We start from the raw sequence: 15,762 nt of genomic DNA on the forward strand, positions 1-15,762 counted from the left end.
GGAATGGCGGGTTTCAGCATTTTCCCCTATGGTCAGAATATTTAGTCATAGAGTTTCTACGAATGGAATGATTCAAAGTCAATTGTCCGTGTTTTCGTAGCACTTGTGGAGTTAAGCTCCTACTTTATTTTCCCAATAACTGCTGCACCTTGGCCACCTTATCTTCAAACGACTGCATTTTATCAGTCCTAATAGAGACAATTAGCAATGGGAAATGGATTACCCAAATAAGATAAGTAAGAAGCATAGAATAGATTAGAACCCACCTCGACCCGACGCGGATATCAGTGTGAATCCGAACAATCCCCTTCTGGTGAAGAAGCGTATGCGCCTGTCCGATAACCTGATGAACCCGGTCCCAGGATCCTTCTACAAAAGCAAAAAGGAGTCAGTAGATATAGAAATAGTGCCACACAGGCGTGTCAGCTCTCAGCTCCCAGCTCTCTCCTTCTCTCCTGTGATTTCAGTTCCATCTGCAGACAGATACAGCCGACAGTTGGAGATAAGAGGAACAAGTCCAAAGCTCCACACAATTAGGAACCGGAACTGCGGACGTGGCCGAGAGAATACTATAATACGTAGTATTATAGTATATTATAGCCCCAAGACATGTACTTCATACGTACCGAGGGTTGTGCCTGCAGAATGCATGACATATTTCAAGCCGGATGTTTCAATCATCCGATGAATGTCAGCGACTTCCTCTGAGACTGAGGGCGACGAGGTGCCGATCTGGGGTTATGCTGTTAGTTGGGGCTTGTAAGCGAATAGGGGGAACTTGTTTCAAGAGGCTTACGGGGACCAGACAAAAATCGGCGACACAGTGGGCGGGGGTTGCGATGGCGGCCATGTTGGATGTTGATGAAATGGCGGGGTAAAATAGAATGTTTGTTTTTATATTGGAGAGATTTAAGGAGACTGGGGAGATTAGTATAAGATGGACCCCGGAGATGAGATGAGGATGTGGTCAGTGTGACAGGCCATTATCCACAGGGCTGAACTTGGACATTTACGACATTTGCCACATTTACCACATTCACCACATTTATGACCATTTACGACCATTTACGACATATTTACTCACACCTTTTATACCAGCTACCATTCACACGGAACCCTCGAGCCTCTTTCCAAGGTTCATCTCACATCTGCACAGTCTCACTGCATCTCTACAGTTTGAGAGATCCGATTGCTGACCGCCATTGACACGATAAATGCTTCATCAGATTTTCTTTCTTGAATCTTGGGATTCCTAATTCTTTAACTTCATGGAGTACTTCTATTCTATGATTCCATGATTTTCCGGACTCCCCAGACTCTTTTAACTCCGGTATGATCGACTCCAGGGGTTACGCCACTCACTCTTATTGAGTCCCCACAACTTAAACCCTTGCCCGGATTTTCAACTGAATGTCGGGCTTCTTTGTCCGGAATCTCTCTTTTTCTCGAACTCTTCTCCTTTCGTGGTGAAGGAGCTTTGTGTGCTCTTAAGCGTACAACATACTTGCATTTTGCGCTTTCGTCGAAACTGATTGGATATCCCAACCTTGGAAGTGTGATCCGTCTAAACTTGGTTTAGCCCCTTTGGATCGGGTTTGAGCCTCTCATCACTGGATGCATATGCATAATCCACTGAAGAGGATCGTTTCACATACATTCTCAACATTTCGACCTTGGAAATCCATTCAATACATTATCATCTGTGGAGATAACGAAATTGTCTACTATCAGCCACGTCATGATCACAGACGTCATTTGGATTTCCAGCCCAACACCCATCCCTCTAACGGATGACCAAACCCAATCTACTTGAACTCCCCTTGGGAGTTCAGCTCGTCTACCTTGCCGAGGGAGGAGCAAATGTGATTTATCGATTTGTCGGAAAACCAGTACTCGCTAAAAAAGACCCCAAGAGGCCACTATCTCCACCTACACTCGACACGGATCACGGCAACATACCAACCAAACTCAAGGGGAAATTGCTGCGACTCCGCAAAGAAACCGCAGCCGACATCTCCTACACAGAGATCGCCCGAAACTTCGACACTATCATCCGACCGTTATTTAACCCCGAAGAACTAGTCGACCAAACCCTCATCAGACTCCCCGAAGGTCTCCTCTCCAGCTGCAACGAGCAACTCCGGACCGCCGAACGAAACGGCGCGCGTCCAACGAAGCGCCATGGCAGCTATCTCTGTCTGCATGAGCCATTCGGCCTTCTCATCACCGACATGACGACGGCCGGAGACCCGGGCGCCAGCCTAGCCGAGCTGAAACCCAAATGGCTCAACCAGTCACCATCAGCGCCGGCGACAGCACATAGGTGTCGGACCTGTGCGCTACGGGAGATGAAAAACCGCGAGTCGCAACTCTCAGGCCTGAAAGTGCAGCGGTCGTTCTGTCCGCTGGATCTGGTGTCGGAGCAGTATGAGGATGTGTTGCGGGCGACTGGGTTGATTAAGGGCTGCAAGGATCGATCGCGACTAGCTCGCATTTTGTATCGGAACCCGACGCTTCAAAGGCTGCAGTCGCTGCAGAAGACTGAGAGGGATGTCGGGCTGCATGGTCCGGCGGCGCAGTCTCAGGAGATGTCGCTTGCGATGACGCTGCGGGACTGTACGATGTTCATCAAGGTGAGTTCATGCTGCAAAGTAGGGTTTGTTGTTTTTTAGGCAATATCAACATCCTGTTGCGAAACATCATCCAGATTCGAATACTGACCTCGCCGCAGATCCCTCATGACGAAAAGTCACCTGTAGAAATCCGTCTTGGCGACCTCGATCTGAAGACAGGCGCCGGCGGGAAAGCTGGCTACTGGCGAGACCTGGAAACACGGCTGATTGATCAGGGCTGGTATCAGAGAAGCAATATCAGCCAAGATTCGGGCGAGTGCGGTTTGCATAGCCCGCGAAGACCCTCTCAGTCCTATTTAGCATGAGACTATATCAACGTCGTCTGGAATGGCGGTTCGAATTCTTGATGCATTGCGATTTCTTTGATGACTTGGACAGAGACAACGGATGCCTTGAGTGTGATTGGCATGGCTCGTTTGTTTGTATAGTAATTCCTTGGACTTTTATGATTTATTTTCGGGGGCTTTTTGGGACTTTATTGTTTTGTTAAATGCTTGAAATGCTAGTGCATCTAAATCCGCCTGTGCTGAACCAATCGTGGTTCCCCGTTCTTGATATAGCTAGTTAGAAAGACGGGAAGTCCAGCTTTTATACCAAACGTCCCATATGCTCGAGAACTTTAAACCGTCCGACGATCCGCTGGGCTAGCTTTTTTAGCAAGCTAGTTGGCTTAGATGTCGTATCCATGGCCTAGGCGGAGGTACACATAATCGCCAGGCTCAAACCACTTTCTGACAGCTTGCGGCTTGCACTATATCAGAATGTAGGGTGTGGTGTATCTCCGCGGAGGCGCCCAAATAGGTTGAACCTCAACTTATAAACTATGGTTGGGGTATGTGAAGTGATCTCACGATAATACGAAGAACATCGAACCCTAAATAATTAACGGTCTCGTGCTCTACGGGTGAAACTTTATATATATATATATAGCCACGCCTTAAGTAAAAGCTCTAAATGTCGGGAGATGTATTAATATACTTTCTATCCTTTGTATGAAAATGCTAGAGTTTATTTGAAGTAAGAAATGTTCCATTGGTAAAATCCGGTAGAAGGCGGAATCTCTTCCCGTTCCCAAGTTGATCAGGGCGATGGAGAGGTAAACCTGCCGGCTGGTAGATCTGGTAACTCCGCGCTCGTGTTTTTAAACAAGCATGCCGAAGATATCCCTGAATTCTTGAGACGCACATTTAGTAGCAGCTACTTTAGCATGCTGGTCCGCCTCTGTATTCCATTCTCTTGGGATACGCCAGAATTGAATACGCATTCCTTCCTCATCCCACCGTTCCACCTCCCCAAGTAAACACTGCCAAAGGTCCTTATTTTTGACTGGTTCTCCCACTCTCGTTGTCCAGTCATTGCGTATCCATCGTTTCACCCATTTCGTCATACCCTCCACCACGTATTCAGAATCAGTAGCAATGACTAGACAGCGACATCCTTCCCCAGTCCAGTATCGAAATCGAGAAGCTGCAATAACAGCGCGCAACTCAGCCCGGTTGCTCGTCTGCGGGTGCTCTATGCCAGTAGGACCTTGTTTCTCGAGCGGAAAGCTTGTATAGCCACTGACTTGAGGGCTTTGCGTGGAGTTTCGGTAAACAAAACAACAACCAGCTCTTGGATTTGCACCGCCGTTGTCTAAGCACGCGCCGTCCGTGTAAATCAAGAATTGGTTATTTTCGGCGCTGTGACGAATGAACCGATGTACAGCTGGCGCGGCGTTCTCAGTTCTGGTGAGTGGGAAAAGGGACTTGGGCGTGTCATTTGGATTTGGAGGATTGAAATTCGTTGGGAAGATGCGTCCCGTACCGACTCTGCGCTCTGCGCCAGGGATAACCACACTGAAAGGAGGCACAGGTTCATTGGGATTATCGGTGTCGTCATCGGTATGGTCGCTATGGTCTGAGGCTTCTGCGGCGTCGTCGTCGTCGTCTAATAACTCGTCCATGAAGCTGTAGTCCACGGTACAGTAGCCACAAACTACGAGTCTGTGTGGGCGACAGACTAGGCGACCATTGGGAAGTGTCACGGGGTCCTCTGGATGCCAGGCCATGTTGGATATGATATTTTGAAAAGCAGATTGGCTGAAAGACCTGAAAGACAAATTCGTAATCCTAGATATATGGTGTTAGTTGTAGATGTTGAGGTTTTAATGTGGACAAACCGACCAGGGAGAAGATGTAGGAAGTAGAATGATGAAGGGAAGAGTTGTCTATGGAACGGGAGGCAACTTTATACATGATGTGACACATTGGTAAATTAGGAAAATCTAGAATGTCATGGCGGTCAGCAGCGTTAGTTTTCTGTTTACAGTGTTTCTCGTAGTTTCACCCGACGGTATATTGCAGTACTCGATTTTCTACTTCTCAACCAACAGGCCTATTCTCACGCATTTCTGCCCAACTAGATACTTGAATTCCTCACTTCTTAGTTTTCCCCTTTACCCCGCCCCCAAGCACGTCTTGAGTGCTCACATATCCCAATCTGTTCAGTCACCTCGTCTCCATCAACAGAGGTTTAAAAACATCAGTATGGCCAGAAGCCCAATTTTTCCCTTGAGGAATCATGGAAGTCCCCTGGATTTTGTTCCGCACATCTTGCGATGGTGAGGGATGCGAGAAATGTGGCAAGGAAAAGCCAAGAACTCCTATCGACTCGTTTGATTTACCAAAGCATCAGCAATTCGATGATCACCTCGCATGGAAAAAGACACCAACGCTATTCATCAGCTTTTCCAACACCTGGACAAGAGCAATGCGATGGCGTGATTGGTTAGAGAAAGAGGGTCATACGGACATTAAAGTGGTTGCTCTGTGGGCGAAAGATATGGGCAACGTCTATGAGGCAATGCCAGTCGCTTTGAGTTTGATATACCCGAATACGGGCTCCGATCGTCGACGAAAGCTTCAAAATCATGAAAATGAATACCTCGTTGATACCGGTGTGAACTATGAGGATCGAATCTTGGCTGTGTTTCGAGGCGGTGCTGATCTTCGATATATTACCTTTGACGGTCCTTGCTACGAGATCACAGCGTCAGTTTCCAGTGATTACTTTCTTGGGCAAGGGAAGAATCCCCTGGAAGACTTGGAGGATGAGATATTCCGGCGTACCAGATTGCGTGATGATCTTTGGCTGGATCAGCTTGTGAAATTAATCAGCAATTGGACTTCACCAGTTGAAGTGCGGATAGATTACTCAAGGGTGACATTTTCTATGCAACCTGAGAGTGTCTATTACTAGTGACTTACTCTTATCTGGGTTTGTGAAGGCGTCTGTAGCGCGTGTTTTGCTTGACCTGAGCGGTGGGATTGGAATATTAGACTTGCTAGCTATCGGGTGAAACGAGATTGATATGACCAGTATGAGAAATACGATTTCTTCGGTCATTTCCCTCGGAAAGGACTGAATTCGAAATAGAATGATGGCTTTATTACTACATAATTACTATGAGAACTCTTGGAATGTGTCACCTATACTAATAATATTGGTACATATAGACATCGCGCCCCTTTGAAGATGAAATATTGCAATCAACACTTGTCTACTCGACAATGTCACAGCACAACCGAAAACCAACAAACAAGATACTGACATAATTAAACCCCTTTTCCTCTTTCGCTCTTCATTCAAGGAACCATCACAAGAGCACGATGCCTCAACTGACGATCCGTATGCAATAATATCTCCAACCTCTCATACCAGTCGCAGGGACTCCCAACTCAAGTCGAGGATGCATCTAAAGAGCCCCACCCAACACGCTACCCAGCGGCAAGCTATTCTGCAATCCAACAGAGCTAGCGCTAGCGCTTGGCACCGGGGTGGACAAGCTAGGTGTTTGGGAGGGGAATGCGGTTGGCGTGGCTTGCATCTTCATCAGGGTGGGGATGCGCGTGCTGGATGGACTTGGGATTTGGCTGGATGGGACCCCTTGATTGCCTAGTCCGCCGAGGCCATTGAGGCTATTAAGGCCATTGAGGCCGCCGAGGGGGAGTTGAGCTGCGGCGTTGCTGCTCAGAGCTGTCAGAGTGGACAGGGTGAGGAGGATGTTGAAGAGCATGTTGGTTGTTGAGATTGGAGATTATGTGGAGTGATGGTTGGTGAGTTTGAATTGTGGGAAAAGTGATTTCAACTGAGAACTGGAGTGTTTGTTTGATGGGAAAGACATGCTGGGAGTGTATGGGATAGTATATAAATATGGACGGGGGAGAGAGAGCAAGGAGGTGAACGGATTCGTATAGATCACATCGCCATATGATAGAGGCGGGAACTATATGAAGATCGTGATTCCTCTCATGAAGATCATTGAATATTGGTCTCAGGTCTGACATATCATGTCCTAGAGAGGCTGTGATAGGCTGCGACATTTGTTTTTCGTGCGATGGGATTCTTATAGTTCGACGTTGGTTCTGCAGGAACAAATCATAAATTGAAGATCGCTGGCTACATCCCTGGATTAAGCATATATTTTTCTTTTGGTCCCTTAAGCCACTGCATACCCAAGCGCAGTAAATAAGCATGTTAGATGAATGTGAAGCAGATCATGTTCGTTTCAGGATGTGACTGTTGTTGGTCACACTCTGGCGCTTTTTGCCGTTCAAGGTAAGAGATTAGCGCTGTACCCCTGAGGCATTTACAATATATGCGATTATCTATCACATTCTACATCGTAAAACCTACGATACTAATATCTACAATAGTGCAATATAGAGCACAGGATATCCATTACCCCCTGGAAGAGCCAAGAGGTAATCTCCCCACTTCCCGATAAGCGCGGGATCACACTTCATAAAGTTCTTCTCTCCAAAACACCCACTCGCACAACATAAAATGGATCCCAAAGTCGGAGTCGGCGTCTTCGTTTTCAATGCTGCAGGCAAATTCGTCATTGGCAAGCGAAAGGGAAGTCTTGGCGCCGGTATGTGCATCCAATACCCCCACACATGCAACAGACAAGCAATTATAAGCAATGATAAGCAAAGTTGACCATTTGTAATCAAAGGCACATGGGGATTGCCAGGCGGACACCTCGATTTTGGTGAATCCTTCGAGACCTGCGCGGCCCGCGAGACCCTCGAAGAAACAGGTCTGAAGATGCAGGATGTGCGATTCCTGAATGCCACGAATTCAATCATGAAAGCGGAGAATAAGCACTACATTACCATTTTCATGGGTGGTGTTTGTGAGGAGGGTGTTGATCCTCAGGTAAGTTGATTGATATTTGCTTTTTGTGTTTTTGTGGTTGTATTGAACTTGCTTTTTTTCGTGGCATCTTTCATTGCGTATCCCCATGTCGTGGCTGCGTACGGAGTACCCTATACGACCGGAACCAGGATATGCGGCTTACTTATTGGTAGGTACTTGAGCCGGAGAAGTGCGAAGGGTGGGAATGGATTTCGTGGGATGAGTTGCGGGTGTATGGGGAGGAGGAGATGAAGGCTGGTGCTGGGTTTGAGGGGAGGAGGTTGTTTTTGCCTCTTTTGGAATTGTTTAGACAGCGTCCGGATTTTCGGGTTTGAACTTTCCAACGGAATTAAGCATTCGTACGTAGAGGACCTAACATACAATATATCGGATTTTCGGAAACAAATACTCTGTACACGATTCAACTAAGGGATATAAGAATAGTCGGCCGATTATGCGGCCCCTGTCCTTGACGACCTAAGACTTTGATAATCTGATTTATTTGGACCAAGATGGTATTAGGGATGTTATATGTAAGCACCCTCTGATGTGCTTTTTGAATGTTCTTTTTATTTGTCTTCCTAGGTGTTACGAAGGCGATGAGAAGTATACATTTATACATTGTGCAGACGATTCTCTATGTATAACCTTTGAAAATAGGGCATAATTCATTATTTTACCCCTCTTACGAATGGAGATAGCCTTGAACGTTCGTTTCGATGTTTCCTTGACTGCAAAGTCGAGCCAAGATCCAAATCAAATTAAGGAACACACGAGCCAGGGTTTTTATCAGCGACCCGCTTAGTCCTCACTCGCAGGACAATTCTCGAAAAGTATGATCGTATTGCCTCTTGTAGCCATAGTGGCAAGGCCCTGAGCGACCCGATCACCGAGGAATGTCTAGGCACGATGCTTTGCCCACTCTTCCGAGTGACAATATGTTCCACCACTACCTGGGCAACGTTCTTTGGATCCAGGAGTGGTTGATTGAAATCAGCTTTATGTTTAGTGAAGCCTTCGATCATGGGCGTCTGAACCCAAAGGGGGTGAACGGTACTAGGTATTGTCAGCATAATCTCTTTTTGAAAAAAAAAAAAAAAAAAGCCTTCCTAAACTAACCTCGTCCGCACATTTGGAGCCTTGTACCAATATTTCAACTCTTGCCGAAGGCCTTCCTGGAAAGCGAGCGCGCCGGCCTTAGAACAAGCATAGTCCACCATCTCGCCTAGAGTAACAAAGCTCGCAATGCTCGCTACTGTAATGATATGGCCACGGTTCATACGGATCATAAATGGAAGGAATTCTTTCATGATGAGGAAATGAGAGATGATGTTGACATCGAATGTCTGACGCAATTTCTCCTCTGGCATTTCGAGAATAGTACCATGGTAGAAAACAGCAGCATTGTTCACAATGACAGTCGGCTCTCCGTGTGACTTTCGAATAGCAGCTCCCGTTTCGGAAAGAGATCGGGCCGATGTTATATCTGTTTGATAAAATGTGACGTTTTCTGGAAGCTCAAAGGTAGGCCGGTTGATATCGAGGATCACAACGCGTACTTTCTTGCGAGAAAGATCTTCCATTATTTGTCTGCCGATGCAACCACTGCCTCCGGTCAAGAGGACTAGCTCATTCTCTGGGATCCATGTCTCGCTGGCTTGGAAGTTGTTTAGAACTCGCTCTGAGATATTTGTGTTGAGGTAGTAAAGGACTAGAGAGCCGATCAAAGCACTCAGCAAAGATATCATAATCGGCGCATTCAGGAAGTTAAGCATGGTGCCAATGAAGAGCTCCGATAGTCACACAAAGTCTGAGTAGTCCTCGTGCAAATCCGGTTCGAGAAGGGGAAAGAAATAAAAGTTAACACCAGGGCAATGTGTTCGAATTCTGTAGCCGATGTGCTGGCCCAGTTGTAGTGGGACGTTATTTTATCCTTGTTAGAACCAGCTGTCATTCTGCGGAGAGCGTTGCATTGTACGTCCTTTTGTCACCGGCGGCACCGGCGTGGCTAGGCCAAGGGCCTTTTCAGCCGACCAATGCGAGTAACAAAGTAGCACTCAGCTGATAATCCCTGCATTATTGTCAATTCTTGGAGGCACAGACTCATTACTAGGTTCCGAGTCGACTAGAGTCTGAAACATTGATAATGAAGACCCGATACGGCATAGAGCCAAAGGAGGAAAGACCCATGCATGCCAAGCTATGAATAAAGAAGGAATAATAGTATCTATTTAACAGTAGAAGAGCAAGAACTGACTTGGAACTATATCGCCGCGCTCAGCTGCGACCTATTCGAGTAAAAACAACTGGATCCTTTGTCTTGAAGTTCTATGCCTCCCAGGGTTGATATGAAATTACAAGGCTAACTTGTGATGGCTTTCGTTTTTCGAGGGCCTACACAGCCTTTCTTACTGAGTTCTTGGAAATGTCTAGCGTCCGACTGGTCAAAAGATTATATTCTATAAAGATTATATTCTATTTCTTATGGAGGGTCACTTAAGTCGTCTCGGTATTCACTCCGAAACTCAATAGATCCACCCTTGAGATACTCTGCGAGGATACCCAGATAACAGAGTCCCACTATGTTATATTGATGAGGCCCAATAGAAGATTAAGACGCAAATATTATTTTGTTGAGAGAGAGGGGGGGTATGTCAGGGAAGAGAGCGAGAGACATTGAGATCATGGAGATCATGAGGCATCAAACAAAGGAAACAAACAACAAACAGGACCTGAGAGGCAAGGCTTCCACAGTCTTTCCACGAGGCCGACGACCTTCACTCCTGTCAGGACAAGACTGGGCATCGATACAAGATATCAAGAAGAAAATATTGGGGGTTTCCATAGTCTGCTTATAAGATAGGCGATAGACCATGCATCTTGATAAGAAGTCATGAATCTCTGGCGGTTCACTAGGTCCTCAAGGAGATCGAGAAAGAATTGTGCATTTGTCTTGACGGAGTCTATAGCAACAAAGGTAAGGTAGCTATAGAACTCGTCGTAGAATCGTTTAATATCATCGGGATCAATAGCTCCACGAATTTGTTCTCTTCGCGCACTGCGGGTTACCAGGGCTACCTAGGTAGGATTCATGTTCTGACAAAGGCCGGGTCGTCGTCAAACCACCCAGTGGATATCCCAGAAGCTTACGCCAAACCGCTTTAAACAATGGCCGCATACTTGCAATCTGACAGCTTTTTGCACGGTAAGGATACACCTCTCCTGGGAAGGGCAAGCGAAGTACGACCTTTCATGCTATACACATATGAGCTGACTACGGTGCCGACTCATAGTGTAGATAGCTTTTCGATGTCGCAGTACCGACTATCAGGATGAACATGGTGATATATGATGGTTTTCAAGCTTAGGTAGGTTCGCTTTTGCAGATTCTATGTAAGACCGAGGGACTCATAGGGATGCTGGTAGCTAATCAACAGCCAGAATATATAGCGGGTATAAGATATGTGTATAATAGACAGTAGTATAATAGCAGGAAGGTTCATGAGGGAGGGGTTTTCACTCTTTTATAGTCTGTGATACGTATGGTATTGTTTGCACAGCAAAGCAACGGAATGTACTAGAATATTGGGCTAAAATGAAGTTGATAGAGAAGATCAACTTCTCAGATACCCGCCAAGCCAGACACAAGAACTGGAAAGACCTTGGCAATTGCTTGATTTGCTTGATTTATACTTCAAAAAAAGTGAAGAACAAAAAGCTTAATCAACTCGAACCAAAAACCCAGTCGGATACAATAACAGCGATTGTCGCAACCTGTACAAATGTTAGTCATCTATACACCCCAAAAACCCTCAAGACTCGAATACTCACCAACGAAATATCCACTCCAGGCATTACAATGACATCCATAGCAGGTCGATACCCCTGCCTAGAGCCTCTCATCAAAGCCAGTTTCTCATTATGATGGATACTCTCTCGGACTTCAGCAACCTTCCTATCCCCATCAACAACATCAAAAAGCGCCAGCGCATTCCCATGCCGTTCAATATGCAAAGTAAGCATTTTCTCATCCCGGCGTTTTCCCCCAAAAGCAGCCGCATTCTCAAACGAAAGATCAAAATTCCCAAACGAAGTATTCCCCAGCGTCCATCGCGGGGCGCCAGTAGCTATCGTCGCAGTATCACACCCGGGCAAGCTAACCGACCAACTATTCGTCCATGACCATTTCCGATGCAGCTCGAAGAGAGGCAGACCCGAATCATCACGGAACTCCCGACAGGAGCGGTCAGTGTATTTGCGACCGGTCACCGTGAACTGTGGCGTTCCATCCTCTTCGGTGATCTTATATGCGACGGCGGAGTGGGGACTGCCGAATGGTCTGAGAACGAGGGTTGTTTTTGAGCGCGCTATGTACTGGTTGCGGAAGGCGATATCACGGTCTGGTGACCGGAGGGTTTTGCGGGGTTTGCAGGAGTATGAGTGCGATAGTCGGGCGTTGGAGTAGGAGATGGAGGACATGGTTGTTGGTATGCCGTGTTTATTCGTAAGATATACGCGCTGGGATTATGCGCGGTGCCTCTTTATACCTCCAGGGCTGGGTTGCAGAGTATCTTGCGCTACTTATCCTTGTTGCGGCATTTATCTCGTCCAATGCCGGATGATCTCACTGATTGCTGAGCCACAGGATGCCAAGAATATACATGAAGCTATCCCCCTCAGTGCTTCAGCGGGGTAAGTGAAATCATGACTTGTGGCTGCATTCTGTGTCGAATGGTTACATTCTGATTGATACCATGGATTCAGCCACCTCTCGTACCCCTCTCAAATGTCAATACCCCAATATTTGGAGAACTCCATAATTCCAAAAGTACACAGAAAACATCGGGTGTATTGCCCAAGTTAAGTACATAGCCGCCCCTGCCCAGGTGCCCACAGCACAGGGTGGAGCCCATATCTGCTGAGTCATGCTTCACGGCCCCCGCGGGCAGGGCTGACCTCTCTTAGGCAACCCTCTTTGAATCCCATCACATCTACGGAGTACTCCGTACAGAGTTACGCAAATATGGCTGGGAAATTCGCCGTCAAATCTCTAGACCACCTGGTTCTAACAGTCCGCAATATTCCCAAAACTGTGGCATTCTATACAACCTACCTCGGCATGCGGCATGAGATCTTTACCTCACCAACTAACCAATCCATTCAGAGGTAACCCCTCTTTTTTTTTTTTTTTTACAATCCTAGCGGATGTTTAAAATGTATTGACAATAATAGACATGCCCTCATCTTTGGCTCTCAAAAAATAAATCTCCACCAATCGGGCAAGGAATTCGAACCTAAGGCCCAGGATGTTATGCCAGGAAGTGCCGATTTATGCTTTTTGACAGATGAGAATGTGGAAAAGGTCTTGGAAGTATTTCAAGATGCAAGAGTTGAAGTATGAACATTCCATTTTTTTCTCGCAAATGGTGTAGATAGAGACTGATCTCTACAGATTCTGGAAGGCGCTAAGGTTGTAGAAAGAACTGGGGCCGTTGGGAAGATTCGCAGTGTATACGTGAGAGATCCTGATGGAAATCTTATTGAGTGAGTCTTTTTCCCTTCCTCTTGTAGTACAAGTTGACTAAGCCCAGCTGTAGATTGTCGAACTATGTTTGATGGGCCTATAGCCACAGACATTTTCTTTCTCTTTTCACCCTATACTTTTCTAAGCTCCTCCTATGAGGGGATTGGGTTGAATTTTGATTAGACCAACCTCGAATATCCCCAAGAATATATGTACGGAACTTGTCCTGCTTCTTGGGTGAAGCAAAAGACTCAACGGTGATATTGACAATGCACCAGATGAATCCAACTATCTCGAATATTAGCAAATTCTTCTTGCGTCGGGGGTTATAATATCCACTGGCTTCGGCCTTTTGCGATGTATCTTTCAATGACACCCTTAAACCCTTTAAACCTAGGGCCATAGGTCGAAAATTGGCCGCAAACCATCGCCCCCACGCATCTGGAGGTGCGGGGGCTCGGTTACTCGGGATATTCTTCCACTTCTAATGGAGGACTCGAGCGATCAAATATGCAGCTAAACAAAACTTCAACCGGGTAAGGTGCTCATACCCCGAGAGGAGATGGATCTAAAAGACTACTCAATAGATAGCAGGATCTGTAAACATCAACTGCATTGGGAGCAAACGGCAGAGGTCACGTAACCTCCCAACACTTATCATACATGGTCGATGGGGTGTGTTCGGATATCAATCACATGTCCCGAGATGAAATTCTTATCAGTGTCATGGAGCGAATGCTCAAAGTGTTTTTCTTTGTTCCTCATAGCTCGGACAGTCACCATGAGGCCGCGGTAAGCCGGAAGTGTACCTGAGTGAAGATTGAGTAATCTTAGAGGAGAAAAGACACAGTTTCCACGAAAAACGGAGTGTCAGAATCATCTTCGGATTGATGCAGACAGCTGGATCAGACTTTGGCCCTCATTTTTGATCCGGTTTTCATAACACGAGCAGCCACCAGAACCAACGCGCCCAGAAAGAAGGTCAACCCGCCCCATATCTGGGCTCCAATGTAGCCGTCGGCCCTAGCAATGAGAGCTCCACCGAGGGGTGGACCAGTCAGACAGGCAAAACTCACAATGGTAAAGCCCATGCCGATGCGGACTCCGGTTTTGCTTAGGTCGGGTGTAAGACTGGAGAGTGTCGATGGCCAGAGGCCCTGCACACCATTTGAAAACATGCCGTAGAGCACGGCAAAGACGTACAGGCCTGCAGTCGAATGTACAGCAGCCCAGCAAAACATCATTACACTTGCAGCCAGGGTCAGGGGAATGATGGTGTTGAGGGGTCCATACCTGAGATCGGCCAAATAGGCAGGGATAAGGCGACCGACGATTCCTGCTCCATTGGTTACAATGATCAAATTGCCCGAGTCCGAGTAGGTCAGGCCGAGAACGTCGCGGCCAAATGCACCAATGTAATAGAAGGCGAAGTATAGCCCCCAGAAGTTCAGAAACATGCCCAGACAGAAAAGCACATAGGTAGGTTCCTTGAACGCCGACCATTCAATGAGGGGGCCAGCCTTGCGCGGGGGTAGTCTAGTTTGCAATAGAAGAACAGCAGGGATACTCGTACCGAGCATGACAAACCCCAATACCCTAACCGTCCAACCGAATCCGATCGTCGGCAGGAGAGCCTTCACCAAGCCGGGAAGAAGCATGCCTCCAGTTCCACTCCCAACCAGACAAAACGCCAGGGCAAACACCCTCCGCTCAGAGAAGTAGGTAGCGACCAGTCCCATCACGGGGCAGAACTGCAGGCCACTGCCAAGGCCTGTGCAGATACCCTGAGCGAGGAATAGCTGCCAATAGCGCGTTGAGAGCGAAGTCATGAACACCCCGAGGAGCTGCAGAAGGACCCCGGCTCGAAAGACTGGCTGAAAGAAGCCCGCGTCCAGGGCTCGACCGGAGAATGCCCCGACAAAGAAAATGAGGAAAACCTGTACGGATCCAACCCATGAAATAGCTGATGGTGAAACGCCAAGCGTGGATTGATAGTAGGCCTGGAACATGCCGAAGGTGACAATGTACCCCCAGGTGTTAAACACCACTAGATGGCCCATAATGGCTTGTGTCCATGCCTTCACCCCTCCGTCGGGCGGGGGTTCAATGAGGGAAGATTGTCGGTCGTGCGAAGACTCGGGGTCTTTATCATTCAATGTCATGGTGGTGTGGGGTGCAATGCAATACGAATTATCCAATGTGGAAAATGGGTTAAGTTAAGATTATTGCCACTCTTTGTGTCCCAATTGCGTTGTTTTGAGGGGAGAAATATCACGAATGACTCAAAGTGTCGGAGTTAAGAAGCTGCGACAACCTGTGCTACCCGCCATACCCGCTATATCCACGGGCTTTTTTTTTGAAGGGCGCACTAGTGTTTGACGTTATATGTACACTAATATATTTCAGGATAGATGTAGGGTTCAT

The 15,762-nt window shown here is 47.0% G+C and overlaps 10 protein-coding genes across 10 annotated transcripts; 4 read left to right on the forward strand and 6 right to left on the reverse strand.

The window, feature by feature from the left end:
• Positions 1-124: 124 nt before the first annotated feature.
• On the reverse strand, positions 125-850 carry N7471_009659 (thiamine-binding protein; the record flags this gene model as incomplete). Its single annotated transcript, XM_057282378.1, has 4 exons — positions 125-188; positions 267-369; positions 627-732; positions 797-850. 4 exons carry the CDS (start codon positions 848-850, stop codon positions 125-127), a joined length of 327 nt encoding a protein of 108 aa, XP_057133261.1.
• Positions 851-1,038: 188 nt separating this feature from the next.
• N7471_009660 (inositol-pentakisphosphate 2-kinase) lies at positions 1,039-3,102 on the forward strand. Its single transcript, XM_057282379.1, has 2 exons — positions 1,039-2,633; positions 2,732-3,102. Exons 1-2 carry the CDS (start codon positions 1,791-1,793, stop codon positions 2,936-2,938), a joined length of 1,050 nt encoding a protein of 349 aa, XP_057133262.1. The 5' UTR covers positions 1,039-1,790; the 3' UTR covers positions 2,939-3,102.
• A 672-nt stretch (positions 3,103-3,774) lies between these two features.
• On the reverse strand, positions 3,775-4,683 carry N7471_009661 (uncharacterized protein; the record flags this gene model as incomplete). The annotated part of the gene is made up of 1 exon (XM_057282380.1): positions 3,775-4,683. One exon carries the CDS (start codon positions 4,681-4,683, stop codon positions 3,775-3,777), a length of 909 nt encoding a protein of 302 aa, XP_057133263.1.
• A 512-nt stretch (positions 4,684-5,195) lies between these two features.
• On the forward strand, positions 5,196-5,873 carry N7471_009662 (uncharacterized protein; the record flags this gene model as incomplete). The annotated part of the gene is made up of 1 exon (XM_057282381.1): positions 5,196-5,873. One exon carries the CDS (start codon positions 5,196-5,198, stop codon positions 5,871-5,873), a length of 678 nt encoding a protein of 225 aa, XP_057133264.1.
• A 496-nt stretch (positions 5,874-6,369) lies between these two features.
• N7471_009663 (uncharacterized protein) lies at positions 6,370-6,690 on the reverse strand (the record flags this gene model as incomplete). The annotated part of the gene is made up of 1 exon (XM_057282382.1): positions 6,370-6,690. One exon carries the CDS (start codon positions 6,688-6,690, stop codon positions 6,370-6,372), a length of 321 nt encoding a protein of 106 aa, XP_057133265.1.
• A 770-nt stretch (positions 6,691-7,460) lies between these two features.
• Positions 7,461-8,149, forward strand: N7471_009664 (nucleotide triphosphate diphosphatase NUDT15; the record flags this gene model as incomplete). Its single annotated transcript, XM_057282383.1, has 3 exons — positions 7,461-7,548; positions 7,633-7,835; positions 7,988-8,149. The coding sequence occupies 3 exons, from the start codon at positions 7,461-7,463 to the stop codon at positions 8,147-8,149; spliced, it is 453 nt and encodes a 150-aa protein (XP_057133266.1).
• A 426-nt stretch (positions 8,150-8,575) lies between these two features.
• N7471_009665 (uncharacterized protein) lies at positions 8,576-9,589 on the reverse strand (the record flags this gene model as incomplete). The annotated part of the gene is made up of 2 exons (XM_057282384.1): positions 8,576-8,870; positions 8,934-9,589. The coding sequence occupies 2 exons, from the start codon at positions 9,587-9,589 to the stop codon at positions 8,576-8,578; spliced, it is 951 nt and encodes a 316-aa protein (XP_057133267.1).
• Positions 9,590-11,323: 1,734 nt separating this feature from the next.
• On the reverse strand, positions 11,324-12,754 carry N7471_009666 (uncharacterized protein). Its single transcript, XM_057282385.1, has 2 exons — positions 11,646-12,754; positions 11,324-11,588 (listed from the first exon to the last, which is right to left on the reverse strand). Exons 1-2 carry the CDS (start codon positions 12,291-12,293, stop codon positions 11,538-11,540), a joined length of 699 nt encoding a protein of 232 aa, XP_057133268.1. The 5' UTR covers positions 12,294-12,754; the 3' UTR covers positions 11,324-11,537.
• Positions 12,755-12,837: 83 nt separating this feature from the next.
• N7471_009667 (VOC family protein) lies at positions 12,838-13,430 on the forward strand (the record flags this gene model as incomplete). Its single annotated transcript, XM_057282386.1, has 4 exons — positions 12,838-12,980; positions 13,047-13,209; positions 13,267-13,358; positions 13,412-13,430. The coding sequence occupies 4 exons, from the start codon at positions 12,838-12,840 to the stop codon at positions 13,428-13,430; spliced, it is 417 nt and encodes a 138-aa protein (XP_057133269.1).
• An 813-nt stretch (positions 13,431-14,243) lies between these two features.
• Positions 14,244-15,500, reverse strand: N7471_009668 (Major facilitator superfamily domain general substrate transporter; the record flags this gene model as incomplete). The annotated part of the gene is made up of 1 exon (XM_057282387.1): positions 14,244-15,500. The coding sequence occupies one exon, from the start codon at positions 15,498-15,500 to the stop codon at positions 14,244-14,246; it is 1,257 nt and encodes a 418-aa protein (XP_057133270.1).
• Positions 15,501-15,762: the final 262 nt, after the last annotated feature.

The sequence above is a fragment of the Penicillium samsonianum genome, assembly GCF_028829775.1.
Source record: "Penicillium samsonianum strain IBT 33392 chromosome Unknown utg000005l_segment0_segment0, whole genome shotgun sequence".
Taxonomy (NCBI): domain Eukaryota; kingdom Fungi; phylum Ascomycota; class Eurotiomycetes; order Eurotiales; family Aspergillaceae; genus Penicillium; species Penicillium samsonianum.